The sequence below is a fragment of the Ostreococcus tauri genome (genome assembly GCF_000214015.3).
Source record: "Ostreococcus tauri WGS project CAID00000000 data, contig chromosome 06, whole genome shotgun sequence".
NCBI lineage: Eukaryota > Viridiplantae > Chlorophyta > Mamiellophyceae > Mamiellales > Bathycoccaceae > Ostreococcus > Ostreococcus tauri.
Genome location: NC_014431.2, coordinates 333,567 through 345,665, shown reverse-complemented (window position 1 = coordinate 345,665; position 12,099 = coordinate 333,567). Strand labels below are relative to the sequence as shown.

The 12,099-nt window shown below is 57.4% G+C and overlaps 7 protein-coding genes across 7 annotated transcripts; 5 read left to right on the top strand and 2 right to left on the bottom strand.

Annotated features, from left to right (window-relative positions):
* Positions 1–55: 55 nt before the first annotated feature.
* OT_ostta06g02070 (Peptide methionine sulphoxide reductase MsrA) lies at positions 56–775 on the bottom strand (the record flags this gene model as incomplete). Its single annotated transcript, XM_003079792.2, has 1 exon — positions 56–775. One exon carries the CDS (start codon positions 773–775, stop codon positions 56–58), a length of 720 nt encoding a protein of 239 aa, XP_003079840.2.
* A 323-nt stretch (positions 776–1,098) lies between these two features.
* Positions 1,099–6,321, top strand: OT_ostta06g02060 (Voltage-dependent calcium channel, alpha-1 subunit; the record flags this gene model as incomplete). The annotated part of the gene is made up of 1 exon (XM_022984013.1): positions 1,099–6,321. The coding sequence occupies one exon, from the start codon at positions 1,099–1,101 to the stop codon at positions 6,319–6,321; it is 5,223 nt and encodes a 1,740-aa protein (XP_022839214.1).
* A 203-nt stretch (positions 6,322–6,524) lies between these two features.
* OT_ostta06g02050 (Domain of unknown function DUF3456) lies at positions 6,525–7,193 on the top strand (the record flags this gene model as incomplete). Its single annotated transcript, XM_003079790.1, has 1 exon — positions 6,525–7,193. One exon carries the CDS (start codon positions 6,525–6,527, stop codon positions 7,191–7,193), a length of 669 nt encoding a protein of 222 aa, XP_003079838.1.
* Positions 7,194–7,297: 104 nt separating this feature from the next.
* OT_ostta06g02040 (Ribosomal protein S1, RNA-binding domain) lies at positions 7,298–8,482 on the bottom strand (the record flags this gene model as incomplete). Its single annotated transcript, XM_003079789.2, has 1 exon — positions 7,298–8,482. One exon carries the CDS (start codon positions 8,480–8,482, stop codon positions 7,298–7,300), a length of 1,185 nt encoding a protein of 394 aa, XP_003079837.2.
* A 102-nt stretch (positions 8,483–8,584) lies between these two features.
* OT_ostta06g02030 (Ubiquitin-conjugating enzyme, E2) lies at positions 8,585–9,640 on the top strand (the record flags this gene model as incomplete). The annotated part of the gene is made up of 1 exon (XM_003079788.2): positions 8,585–9,640. One exon carries the CDS (start codon positions 8,585–8,587, stop codon positions 9,638–9,640), a length of 1,056 nt encoding a protein of 351 aa, XP_003079836.2.
* A 27-nt stretch (positions 9,641–9,667) lies between these two features.
* OT_ostta06g02020 (Domain of unknown function DUF89) lies at positions 9,668–11,104 on the top strand (the record flags this gene model as incomplete). Its single annotated transcript, XM_003079787.2, has 1 exon — positions 9,668–11,104. The coding sequence occupies one exon, from the start codon at positions 9,668–9,670 to the stop codon at positions 11,102–11,104; it is 1,437 nt and encodes a 478-aa protein (XP_003079835.2).
* An 85-nt stretch (positions 11,105–11,189) lies between these two features.
* On the top strand, positions 11,190–12,092 carry OT_ostta06g02010 (Photosystem II S4; the record flags this gene model as incomplete). Its single annotated transcript, XM_003079786.2, has 1 exon — positions 11,190–12,092. The coding sequence occupies one exon, from the start codon at positions 11,190–11,192 to the stop codon at positions 12,090–12,092; it is 903 nt and encodes a 300-aa protein (XP_003079834.2).
* Positions 12,093–12,099: the final 7 nt, after the last annotated feature.

Here is a 12,099-nt window from a genome sequence, read left to right as displayed (position 1 = left end):
TGAGACACAATCTGTTCTAGAACAAACTTTATTATTAAATCCGCCGAATCGCTAGCTAGGAATCTCCAGTGCGACGGATCACGAGAACTGTGGCGACGTGCACTAGCAAGACTTTCACCCAATCGAACACCCACGACCACGCCTCGCGTGCCGACGCCACGGGCGAAATCTTCGCCAGAGTCGGCACCGGCGATGATATCACGTACGAAGGCGGTTCGCACACCACCTTATCCCCCGCGCGCCCCAACCGCCGCTGCAACCGCTCCGGCGCGGGCGTAAAGGTGAAATCCGCCGCCGACTCCACGCGCGTGAATATCTCCTTCATCCGCTCCTTCATCGCGCGCTCCTCGACGCTCCGCATCGCCATCTCCCTCTGCGACTCCCTCGTCACGAAAACCGTCGCCACAGTGCTCCCATCATCACCCACCGGCGCGCGCGTCGGATCGTGACAATCAAAAAACACGCGCACCAGTTCCTCGAACGTCGGCGCGTGCGGATTACTCGGATCGAACGTCACCCTGACCGCGTCGCGCCCCCCCCGCCCCACCAACCCGCGCCCGCGCCCGTCCGACCCCCGTCGTCGTCGACGCGCGGTCCCGATCGCCACCGAGCCGTGCGCGCCGACCGCACCGACCATGCTCTGTTCTAAGAATTGGCACGCCCCCGTGGCGAACATCACCTCCTCCAACCGCGGTCCACCGCGCGAATGGCGCTCGACCGCGCGCGACGTCGACGCGGGCGCCGTCTCGCGCGCGCGCGCGATCGCGAGCGACATCCCGTGGCGTCGCGCGACGACGTCCCGACGATGATGATGATGAAATCCATGGCGTGCGTTCGACGCGTGTGGGCAAACAGTCTGTCCCGCACACGTCGAGTCGGATGCGCCGGCGCGACGCGCGCGATCGCGTCGTCGCGCGCGCGCAGTGGGCGTCGCGCGCGCGACGACAGGGCGACGACAACGCGTCGCGCGCGCGCGTGATGCCGCGCGACGCGACGCCGGGCGCGTCGAGCGACGACGGCGCGGCGACGGCGGAGGACGTGGATGCGAACGCGCGTGAGCGTGGTTCGGTCGAGGTCTTCGCCGCGCGCGCGGCGTCAATGGCGACGGCGACGGCGCGGACGAGCGATTCGCACGCGTTAGGGGGGGTGTGGCGACGCCTGGGGGGGGGGGTGCGGGGGATCGTGACGTCGGTGCGGGGCGCGGATGCGGGCGGGAGACGCCCGAGCGAAGCGCGCGCGGAGGAGAGCGAGGACGAGAAGAGCGGTGCGGAGAGCGACGCGGACGATGAAAAGGACGCGCCGTGGAGAAGCTTCGCGCGTAGGTCGGCGGTGCGGACGCAGAGGGGAGACGGGGAGGGAGGAAACGGCGACGCGCGGCGGCCGTCGACGGATACGAGCGTACTGGACATTTATCATCGACTGGGCGAACACACGACGAGTGGGAGGGAGCGCTCGGCGCGATTGCAAGAAGTTCGCGCGGAGGTCTCGGAGAGCGACGAGGAAGGGACGACGAGCGAATCAGAGCGCACGTTTGGGAAGAACTACTTTGTCGAGAAGTCGTTCGGCGTGTTCCGGGAAGACAATCCGCTTCGAAAGCTGTGCGTCGTCATCGTGAAGATGAGTTATTTCGATGCATTCATCCTGTTTGTCATCGCCGCTAACACGATTATGCTCTGCTTGGACGATCCGTCGACCATGGACGGTCGAGGGTGCGGGTTGAGCAAAAAGGGAGACATGGAAAAGGCTAACGAAATAGCAGAGATCATCTTCACGGTGATTTTCTCGCTCGAGGCAGTGATAAAGATGATGGCGTACGGGGTGTACGGCCCGTGGAAAGCAAAGAAGTCTGGCGCGTACCTGCGAGATTCGTGGAACGTCGTGGATTTCGCTATCGTCGTAGTATCCATCCTCGCCATCTTGCCTGGGGATAACAGTTCGAACTTGTCTACTCTGCGAGCGATACGGATTATACGTCCTCTGCGAACGATCAGCATGTTTCCTTCGCTCCGCTTACTCATAGAGACAATGTTGAAGGCTTTTCGGCCTCTAGGCAACGTTGTGTTCTTCTTCTTGTTGTTCTTCTGCGTTTTTGGCATCATCGGCGTGCAGTTCTTCGCCGGCAAGCTTAAGTACCGGTGCTACGACATACTACCCTCGGGCATGTCGTGCTCGGCTTATACAGCTCAGTCCGTTGCCGCATGTTTCGAACGTGCTGGTGGTAGCGCCGTTCTACTGAGTTCGAAGGAAGATCAGGTATGCTCAACAGGGAAACATGGTTTGTGGAAGTGCGGTGCAGCCCAGGAGTGCTTGGCGTACGCGAATCCAGATTATGGTTTCATAAGCTTCGACAACATCGCTTGGGTTGGTCTTATTCTGTTTCAGACCGTTACTCTCGAGTATTGGACACCGGTACTTGAATACTTGATGGATGCCGTGACGCCTGCGGCGGTCGTGTGGTTCATTCCGGTCATTTTCATTGGCTCTTTTGTCATATTGAATCTAGCGCTTGCCATCGTCACCATGGTTTACGATGACGCTCTCATGGTTGAATTGCAAAAAGTCGAGTCCGACGCTTTGCAACACAAGTTTAGCTCAGGCCTCGAAAGAATGGTCAAGGCGCTGACCCACTCCGTGAGTGTGTCGTCTGTTGACACGATGGATACAGCGCAAACTGAGAACATCTTCATACGATGGCGCAAGAGGTTCAGACACTGGTACAATGAAAGTGTACAGCCGCGAGCTTTGAAGATCGTGGAGAGTGAAATATTTTTCTTGTCCATAAATGCAATCATTTTACTCAACACTCTGACGCTAGCGATGGAGTACGACGGGATGTCGGATTCATATGCGACGGCGTTAGAACGGACAAACTTGGCCTTCACGGCTGTATTTATGCTTGAGATGATTCTCAAAATCACGGCATTCGGAGTCGTGTTATATGTTCAGGATCGAATGAATTGGTTGGACGCCGCGATTGTCATTATCTCCGCCATCGAGCTGGGCTTGAATAACGGTGACGGCAAATCACGATTTACTGTGCTTCGAGCGCTCAGGGTCTTCAGAATTCTCAAACTAGTTCGAACGTGGGAGTCATTGCAAAAAACCTTACAGACGATGTGGACCACGGTGCTAGATTTGCGTAGCTTTGTCGTTATCTTGGCGCTGTTCGTACTCATTTTCGCACTGGTCGGTATGCAGCTGTTTGGTGGCCATTATTGTGAGATTGATCCCAAGCCACGATCAAACTTCGATACATTCAACAACGCGGTCGTGACGGTACTGCAAATCATCAATCACGAAGATTGGCCGCTGGTATTGTATGATACTATGAAGGTAGTGTCGAAATTTTCCGTCATCTACTTCGTCGTGGTGCTCGTTTTTGGTGATTTCATTGTTCTCAACTCGCTTATTGTCATCTTGTTGAGTAACTTTGACGATCGCAAGGCGACGCTCCAGGCGGAGCTCGAGCAACAGCGGAAAGAAAAGGAGGCAAAGAAGAAGGGCAACATGTTTAGTTTGTTCCAAGGCATTCGTTTTGCTAGATCGGATAGCGCTCGCAGTGGGGAGTCACGAGATAGTGCAGATGGTGGTGACAAACTGAGGGAGAAGTTTGCGTCGATGGCACACGAACTCCTCAAGCGAGAAAAGCGCAAATCTGCAGCCAGGGCTGAGGATCTGCGCATGGAAAAATTGAAGAAGATGATCGAAGAGCAAACTGCTCAACAGGAAGCGATGAACGAAGTGCTAAAGAACCCGAGAAAGATACTTAAAAGAGAGCGGCAACCGGGTGCGATGAGCTCGGTTCCTCTTGAGAAGTTCAAACATAACAGCTTTTTTTGTATCTTTCCGCCAAATAACCAGTTCAGGCGAGCTTGCTTTACGATAGCGGATGATAAACGGTTCGATTGGCTCGTCATCTTAGTTATTGTCGCTTCGAGTATTACGATGATCTTTGAGACACCAAAGAACATGGAGAACGACTCGTTTGCGAAGTACGCGGACATCATTGATTACTGTTTTACGAGCGCGTTTGTGGCAGAGATGTTGATGAAGTGGATCGCTTTGGGAATGTACAATGGCGATAAGTGCTCGTATCTAAAGAATCCATGGAATGTGCTAGATGGTACCATCGTAGCAATTGGTTTGCTTGGAATGGGACTCGGATCATCGACTGATTTGCAATGGATTCGTGCACTGCGGACGCTGCGCGTCTTGCGCCCTCTACGCCTCATCGGGCGCATACAAGGATTAAAAGTAGTCATCAACGCACTACTCGCGTCACTTCCGAGTCTCGGCTACGTTCTCCTCGTATCATTCATCGTGTGGATCATATTTGCCATTGCTGGAATGTCTCTATTCATGGGGAAGTTCAAGAGTTGTTCTGATGCCACAAAGCTCACTCAGGCAGACTGTGTGAGCGGCTGGGTAAATTCCACGAACGTCGCAAGGGTGTGGGACGTGATCACTTCCACGTGCAATGACGTTAGCGTTTCGATTCAGAGTTTGTGCACGGGTACATTCAACGACAATACGTACGTGATACGCAAATGGGAAAGCGCGGACAGTACGTTTGACTCTTTCCCCGAAGCGTTGCTGACTCTTTTTGAAACCACGGCGGGTGAGGGCTGGACGGTGACGTTGTACAACGCTGTAGATGCCACAACACCGACCTCGGCTCCTGTGAGGAATAAAAATCCCTTGGCGGCGTGGTATTTCATCACCTTCATCATCTTTTCGAACTTCTTCTTGCTCAATATGTGTATCGGTATCGTCATCGATACATTCATGAAGATTTCGACTTCTTCGATGACGCGCACCATAATGAGCGAGTCGCAATCGAAGTGGGTCGCTCAACAACGTGCCAAAAGATTTTCGACGCAAACTTCTTTCTTTCAAAAGTTGCCGACGGTGGAATGGCGCAGAAAACTCTACATAGTCGTGAGGCACAGGTTGTTCGAAACTTTCATCATGATCACGATCGCACTGAATACGCTTGTGTTAATGACAGAAACCTCTCATGACGGCGGCGACAAACAGGCGGTGTTAGGCGTACTGAATTATGTCTTCACAGCAATCTTCTCCATAGAGGCAATTTTGAAGCTAAGCGCGTTCTATCCAAAGGTATATTTTGAGTCCTGGTGGAACTGCTTCGATTTCATCATAGTTGTGACATCGATAATGGGCGCAGTCATGGATTCGGGAACTGGGTCGAGCGCGTTCCGCGCTCTGCGCATTTGTCGTGTCTTCCGCATGTTCAAACAGTGGAAATCGCTGAACACTCTGTTTAATACACTCGTCATGACGCTACCCGCACTCGGAAATATAGCGCTCCTGTTGGCGTTGTTGTTCTTCATTTACGCTATTCTGGGCATGCAAGTGTTCGGGCGAGTTGCGTATGGCGAGGCGCTGAACCGTCACAGCAACTTTAAGGATTTCGGACACTCCCTCTTGACGCTTCTACGCATGATGACGGGCGAGGGCTGGCAAGAAATCATGTATGACTGTATGAACCAAGACGCATGCGATAGTTCGTTCGACTGCACCGTGGGAAGCTGCTGCGGTACGAAGGCGGCACCGGCGTATTTTGTCACCTTCGTGGCGTTCACAACGTTCATCATTCTGAACTTGCTCATCGCCGTCGTCTTGGATAATTTCGCGATGAGTCGCAAGGAGTCTGAGAATCAAAACGTCACGAATGGAGATATCAAGGCGTTCCGCAAGGTATGGAAGCGATTCGATCCCGATTTGACGGGCTTTATTTCCACCACGGACGTGCACGTCATCGTTCGCGCCACACCCAAGCCGCTGGGGACGAAGGGGCAGCGTATGTCCGATTTCGCCATGCTGAGCTTCGTGCGCGACCTGAACTTACAAGCAGGATCGAGGTTCGTGCACTACACCGAACTTCTCCAGGCCTTAACGGCCAAAGCTATGGGAGTGAACTTGAACTATCTCCCGCTCGAGATTCGCAAAGAGCTCGAATCCGACCGCTCACACTCGAAGCATGCGTCGCTCACCAAGCTCCGCGCGCGTGTGAGACGACGCGCGAGCGTCGCGACCCTCGGCGGCATTGCTCAAGTTCCAACGGCGCCATCGGATGAGAGCGACTCCGCATTTGACGTCACCGAGCGCGAACGCGAGATTGCGGACGAGATCTCGCACTCCGAGTGCCTCGACCTCGACGGACGTCCGATTTCTCTCAGCGTCATGCTCGTTGTCCTCAAACTCCAGCGCACCTTTCGCGCCAGGCAAGCGGCCAAGTCAACGCGCGTTGACCGAACGACGGCCAACTGGTCGCGACAGCTCAGCAGGCGATCGTAATATCATCGTTATGCGTCACCGTCGCGTCTACACCTGTAATACCACACGCATCTTGCGAAGAACCATTCGGCGCCGGCGCAGAGAACATCCACAGAAACCGCTGGAAACAAAGATGAATATCCATTGTTTCCATCCGCACTTCGCGCCCGCGCACGTCGTCGCGGGCCCGCGTCTGCGCGCTCGCATCGACGTCTCGACGGTCGATGTCCCGATCCGCCGTCGTGTACGCCCTCGTCGTCGCTCTCGTCACCCTCGTCGACGTCGCGAAGGCGATCGAAGGCAAATGCAGCGCCTGTCGCGGCGTCGGTAAATCTCTCGCCGACGCGCTTCGGAACGACGAAAAGGAGTCGGAGGGGAAGGTAGTGGACATGCGCGGACGGTTGGACTCGCGAGGAAAGCGGTACGGGAAGAAGATTTCGTACAAGGAGAGCGAACTGAGATTTGAAGAGCTCCTCGAGAACGTGTGCGCAGACGACGGGAAAGTTTCAGAGTTGCAATTTCACGAGGAGACGGCGCGATGGCGAAAACCGCCGAATCCGGTGAAGAAGATTCGAGGCGCGAGGGCGAAGGCGATGAAGGCGGAGATCATGGGGTACTGCCACCGCGTGATCGAGAGCGCGGAGGACGCTTTAAGAGAGGCGGTGTATCAGTCGACCATCGACGGGTCGACGGTTGAGGAATTCTTGTGCAGGAACGTGAGTAAGGAGTGCGACGCCGACGTGGATTTCTCGCTCGAGGAACCGAAAGAGAACGAACTGTACACAGATGACGACGGCAACCCCATCGACAAAAAGCCTGACGCCGAGTCGAAAAAGCCGGCAAAGAAAAAGAAGAAGCGCGCGAAGAAGAAAGAAACTGAAAATGAGCTTTGATCCGCGCATTTACCTTCTTCAACGCTCAGGGAGCCTTAGCGTAGCAGCCCCCTGAGCATCACGCATTATTTATCAATCGATTGGTTCAACACTACAGCGTCACGTCATCGGCGCGAGTCACTCGAGTACGAGTCACTCGAGTAATCTCGCCTGCTACGCTTGCTCGACTTTTTGCGTCTCTTACTCTTCTTCTCCTTCTTCTCCTTTTTATCCTTCTTTCTCTTCTTGTCGCCCTCTCGGAGGCGCGTGGGCGACTCGCCGGCGGCGCGCATTCTATTGATGAATTCGCCGCTGCCAAATTTTAATCCACTCGCCGCCGTCGTAGCCCCCACCGCATCCCCGGGCGCGTCATCGTCAAGGACTAATTCATACTGTTTCCCTCCCGAGTCGTACTGCTTCACGTCGCCGGCGTGGTGTCCCCATCGAATCTCCCCCGCGCGCGTCGTCTCTCCGGCGTCGGCTCCCACGGGCTTGTATCGATGCTCACCGGACCCACCGCCTCCCCGAAACGGCGCGTCGTAGCTCAAATTATTCGGATCTAAGTCCTCACCGTTCCCTTGATCCACGCTCTTCATCGACAGACTCACCCGCGGGGGCCCACCGTCCTGCGTCTCGACGTCGACCACCTTTACCCACACGTCGTCGCCCTCCGCGACGACGCCGGCGATGATTGAAATCTTCTCTTCATCGCTCGCATCGCGCGGAACGTCGAGGTACTGCGATATCTGACTCCTGTGCACCAACCCACCCCGGCGAAACCCTCGTACGTCGACGAATACCCCGACCGGTTTCACGCTCCGACACTTCGCTCGATAGATTTTGTGCAACTCTGGATGGAACGTCCCTCCCACCCCCCCCGCCCCGCCCTCTCGCGCGCTCGCCCCACCACCGAATCTCGCATCGCGTTCCCCACCTCCTCGCGTCCACCTCTTTCGCTCGGGATCCAGATCATCGCCCGTCTCCTGATCGACCGCGCTCGCGTCCAGCGCCACGCGCCAGCCGCCGCCGCGTCGCCCGTCCCCCCCCTCTCGCGTCACTCGCTTCACCTTGACGAACACGGGCGATCCTATGGGATAAAAGTATTCCATCGCGTGCGTCACCTCTCGCTCGTCCGCGTCTCGGTCATCGAACGTCGCGCCATCCCTCGAAGCGTCCGCGGCGCGAATCAACCCATCCGTCGCCCGCGTCCCGCGTTCGAGACGCACGAACACCCCGAACGGGCGCACCGCGCGCGTGATCCCTCGCACGATCTCCCCGACCTCGAACGGGGCGTCCGCGTCCGTCGCCATCGCGGTGCGCGGCGGTGTGCGGACCGATGGATGTCCATTCATGCATTCATGCATTCATCCCACGAGTCAAGCCATGACCATGATCCATCGCGTCATTCGTCGATGGCGGACGACGGCGCGACGCGCGCGCGGGCGAGCAATAACCCGCGCTCGAGCGCGGTGCGTCGGATCGCCCGGGAGATTCGCGAGTGCGTGGACGCGGCGAGCGCGGACGACGCGTTCGTGGCGTCACCGCTGGAGGATGACATTTTTGAGTGGCAATTCGCCGTGCTCGGCGCCCCGGACAGCGCGTTCGAGGGTGGGATCTATCACGGACGCATCACGTTACCGCCCACGTATCCGTTCGCGCCGCCGACGTTCGTCATGCGCACGGCGAACGGACGATTTGAGGTGAACGCGAAGATTTGCTTGAGCATCTCGGGACATCACCCGAACACGTGGTTGCCGAGCTGGGGGGTGCGGAGCGCGCTCACGGCGCTGCGGGCGTTCATGCCCACGGCGGCGGAAGGTGCGGTGGGGTCGTTGGATTGGAGCGATGAAAGACGGAGGGAACTGGCGCGAGTGGCGGGTGAGGCGCGAGAGGTGACGTACGAAGACGGGAACGAGGCGAGACGGGCGCTGAGCGCGCGCTTACACGAACAGATGATGGAACGCAGAGAGAGGGTGATGGCGAACGAGCGAGGGCGGGCGGGAACGAGCGGGGGGGGTGGAGAGATCGATCACGGCGCGCGTGAAGAAAGCGTGGAAGAAGATGGGGAGGTTGTGGATGCGGAGACGCCGATCGACGCGCCGGCCCTCGAAGAGACGGAGCGCGTTCCGAGCGACGTCTCTTCGGCGTCTTCTTCTCAATCCTCCGATAGCAACGACGTGAGCGATACGAACGACGCGTCTCAAGACACGAGTGAGACGTTTGAATTTCGTCAGAATCTACTCGATCGACTCGATCTGGAAGAGAGAGAGGCGAGAGAGGAATCCGACGACCCGCCGAGACCGGTGACGCCGCCGGACGACACCGAGCGACTCGCCCGGCGCAGAGAAGAGCTCGCCAAGACCAAGGCTCAGCTCGACTCCACCGCCCGAGCCCTCTTTGCCGTCATCGTTGGCATCTACGTCAAGCGTTTACTCGTCTCCTTCGTCATCACCGCCCTCGAATCGTAAACGCGCAGTCGCTTCACTTTGTAAACGATGGACTCGGCGCTTTGCACACCCCACTTCGCGCCCCACTTCGCGTCCGCTTCACGACGCGCCGCCGGCGCGATGTCACACGCGCTCGTCTCGCGCGTCGATCGCGCGTTCACTCGATGCGCGGCTAAAACGCGAACGAACGTCCGACACGTTCGCTCGAACTGGATAAAGCGCCGAGAGTGTCTCGCTCGAGCCATTTCGCTCGACGCCGTCGCCAGCGCCTCGCACACGGCGCCTCTACCGCTCCTGCGCGACGACGTACGGTATAATCACGTGTCCCCGGGGGTGTGCGACGCGTGCGAGCGCTCGAGCGCGGCGAGAGAGGCGTGGGTGAAGCTGTTGGTGGGTCAGTTTCCTTCGCACGCGGCAAACATCGAGCGCACGAGGGCGTACTTGAGAGAAGATGAATCGTACGTCGAGAGGTACGAGCGATTCGAAAAAGTGTACGAGGAATACTTGAATAAGGTGATCGAGGCCGACAGTGGGGTGGCGAGCGGGCGAGGGGTCGGAGACACGCTTATGGACATGGTGGAGGAGAAGGAGCGCCTGTTACGTTCGTGCGGTTTGGAGGATATGTTTTTAGGATTAAAGGCGAGTGAAAACGAGATATGTCTGGCGCTGTATCCGGAGATGTGTCGCGCAGTGGATGCGGAGAGCGACGCGCGGTCGCGAACGCGGTTGGTGTTGGAGGCGGCATTGGCGGGTAATTTATTTGACGCAGGCGCGGCGGCGGCAGTGCAAAACGTTGCCTTTTGCGACGTCGAGCAGGTGACGTGCGAGTTTCCGGAGGATGAGCAGACCAAGTTCACCTTGGACGCGGCGCAGCTCTTCGCAACGTTCGCCAAGGCACAGGAAAAGGTCGTGAGACCGGAGGGTGGGTGGAAATTTGATAGTTTTGACGACATCGACGCCCGCATGCGTGGCGAGACGCCATGGAAGCGTGTGTTGATTTTCTGCGATAACGCGGGGGCGGATACGATGGGGATGGTTCTTCTGGCGAGACATCTCACCTCGATGAGTAGCGATACCGTTGTTGCCCTCGCGGCGAACTCAACGGCTGCTCTGAACGACATTACGTACGACGAGCTGAGCGACTTTGTGTCTTCGTGCGTTCAATCAGACGACGTTCTTCGCGATCTCGTCGGCGCTGGTCGCGTGGTCTGCCTCCCATCCGGCGCCACGTCTACATTACTCGATCTATCCAGAGTCTCCTCCGAACTCGCCGCTCACGTCAACGACGCCGACGTCCTCCCGAACGATTGGCTCATCGTCCTCGACGGCATGGGCCGCTCGCTCGAGTCGAACTGGAACGCCTTCTCCTACATGACCCCAGGAGTGGACGTCCTCTCCCTTGCGATGGTGAAGAGTGAGATCAACGCAGAGCGTCTCGGCGCCGAGGTCTACGACTGCGTCGTCCGTCTCAACACCGCTACATAATCCACGTTGTAAAATCCAGTAAGTCATTTGTCACATCCGCCTCACAACGCAACGCACATCCAACCTCATGCGCGCCGCAACGAACATGCGCGCCCCAAAACTCGCTCGAGTGCTTCTCGACACGAACATCCATCGTCGGACGACCCGCGGATTGTCGAAAACGACCTCAATCACACCCGAATCGTCATCAAACAAAGAAGATGCTGTGTTGTCCCACTGCGACCCTTTACACAAGGAAACCGTCTCGCGCGCGATCGAGCGAGGTGAGCGAGCGCTCGAACGCTGGTCCGTGGAGACGACGGAGTTCATGGACCCTGGAGCGATGACGAGCGTGGTGTCTAGCGTACGGGCGCGATTCGGGGACGAGGTAGCGATCGAGCAGTGGGGTGGTTTCAGCGCGGCGGAGCGAAGACGAGCGACGATATCGCGGAGCGAAACTCCCGCGAGCGACGAAGAGGTACGAGCGAATGTAAAAGTTTTGAGGGTGAGCGGGAACTTTATGTTCGACGCGGCGACGCACAGGGATTTTCTGGGGGCGATTTTGGGGACGGGGATCAAGCGCGAGCGCGTCGGTGACATCGTCGTCACGGGCGAGCGCGGCGCGGATGTCATGGTGACGCCGGAGATGTGTGAATTTTTATCCACGGCGCTGACATCAGTGAGAACAGTAAAAGTAGAGGCGCGAGAGGTGGATGCGTCGGAGTTGAAGGTGCCGGAGCCGAAGACGGAGGAGATGCAGACGTCTGAGTCTAGCACCCGACTTGACGCCATCGGGAGCGCCGGATTTCGCATGAGTCGGTCAAAATTCATGGCGCACGTCGATTCTGGTGATGTCAAGGTGAATTGGAAGGAGGTGTCAAAGGGTAGGCACGACTTGAACGCCGGTGATGTGATTAGTTGTCGTGGTAAAGGTCGCGTCGAGGTGCTGGAGATCAATCCGGCGCGAAAAGAGGGACGGTTCTTTGTTCGGCTCTTACGGTTCGTCTAGCTGCGTG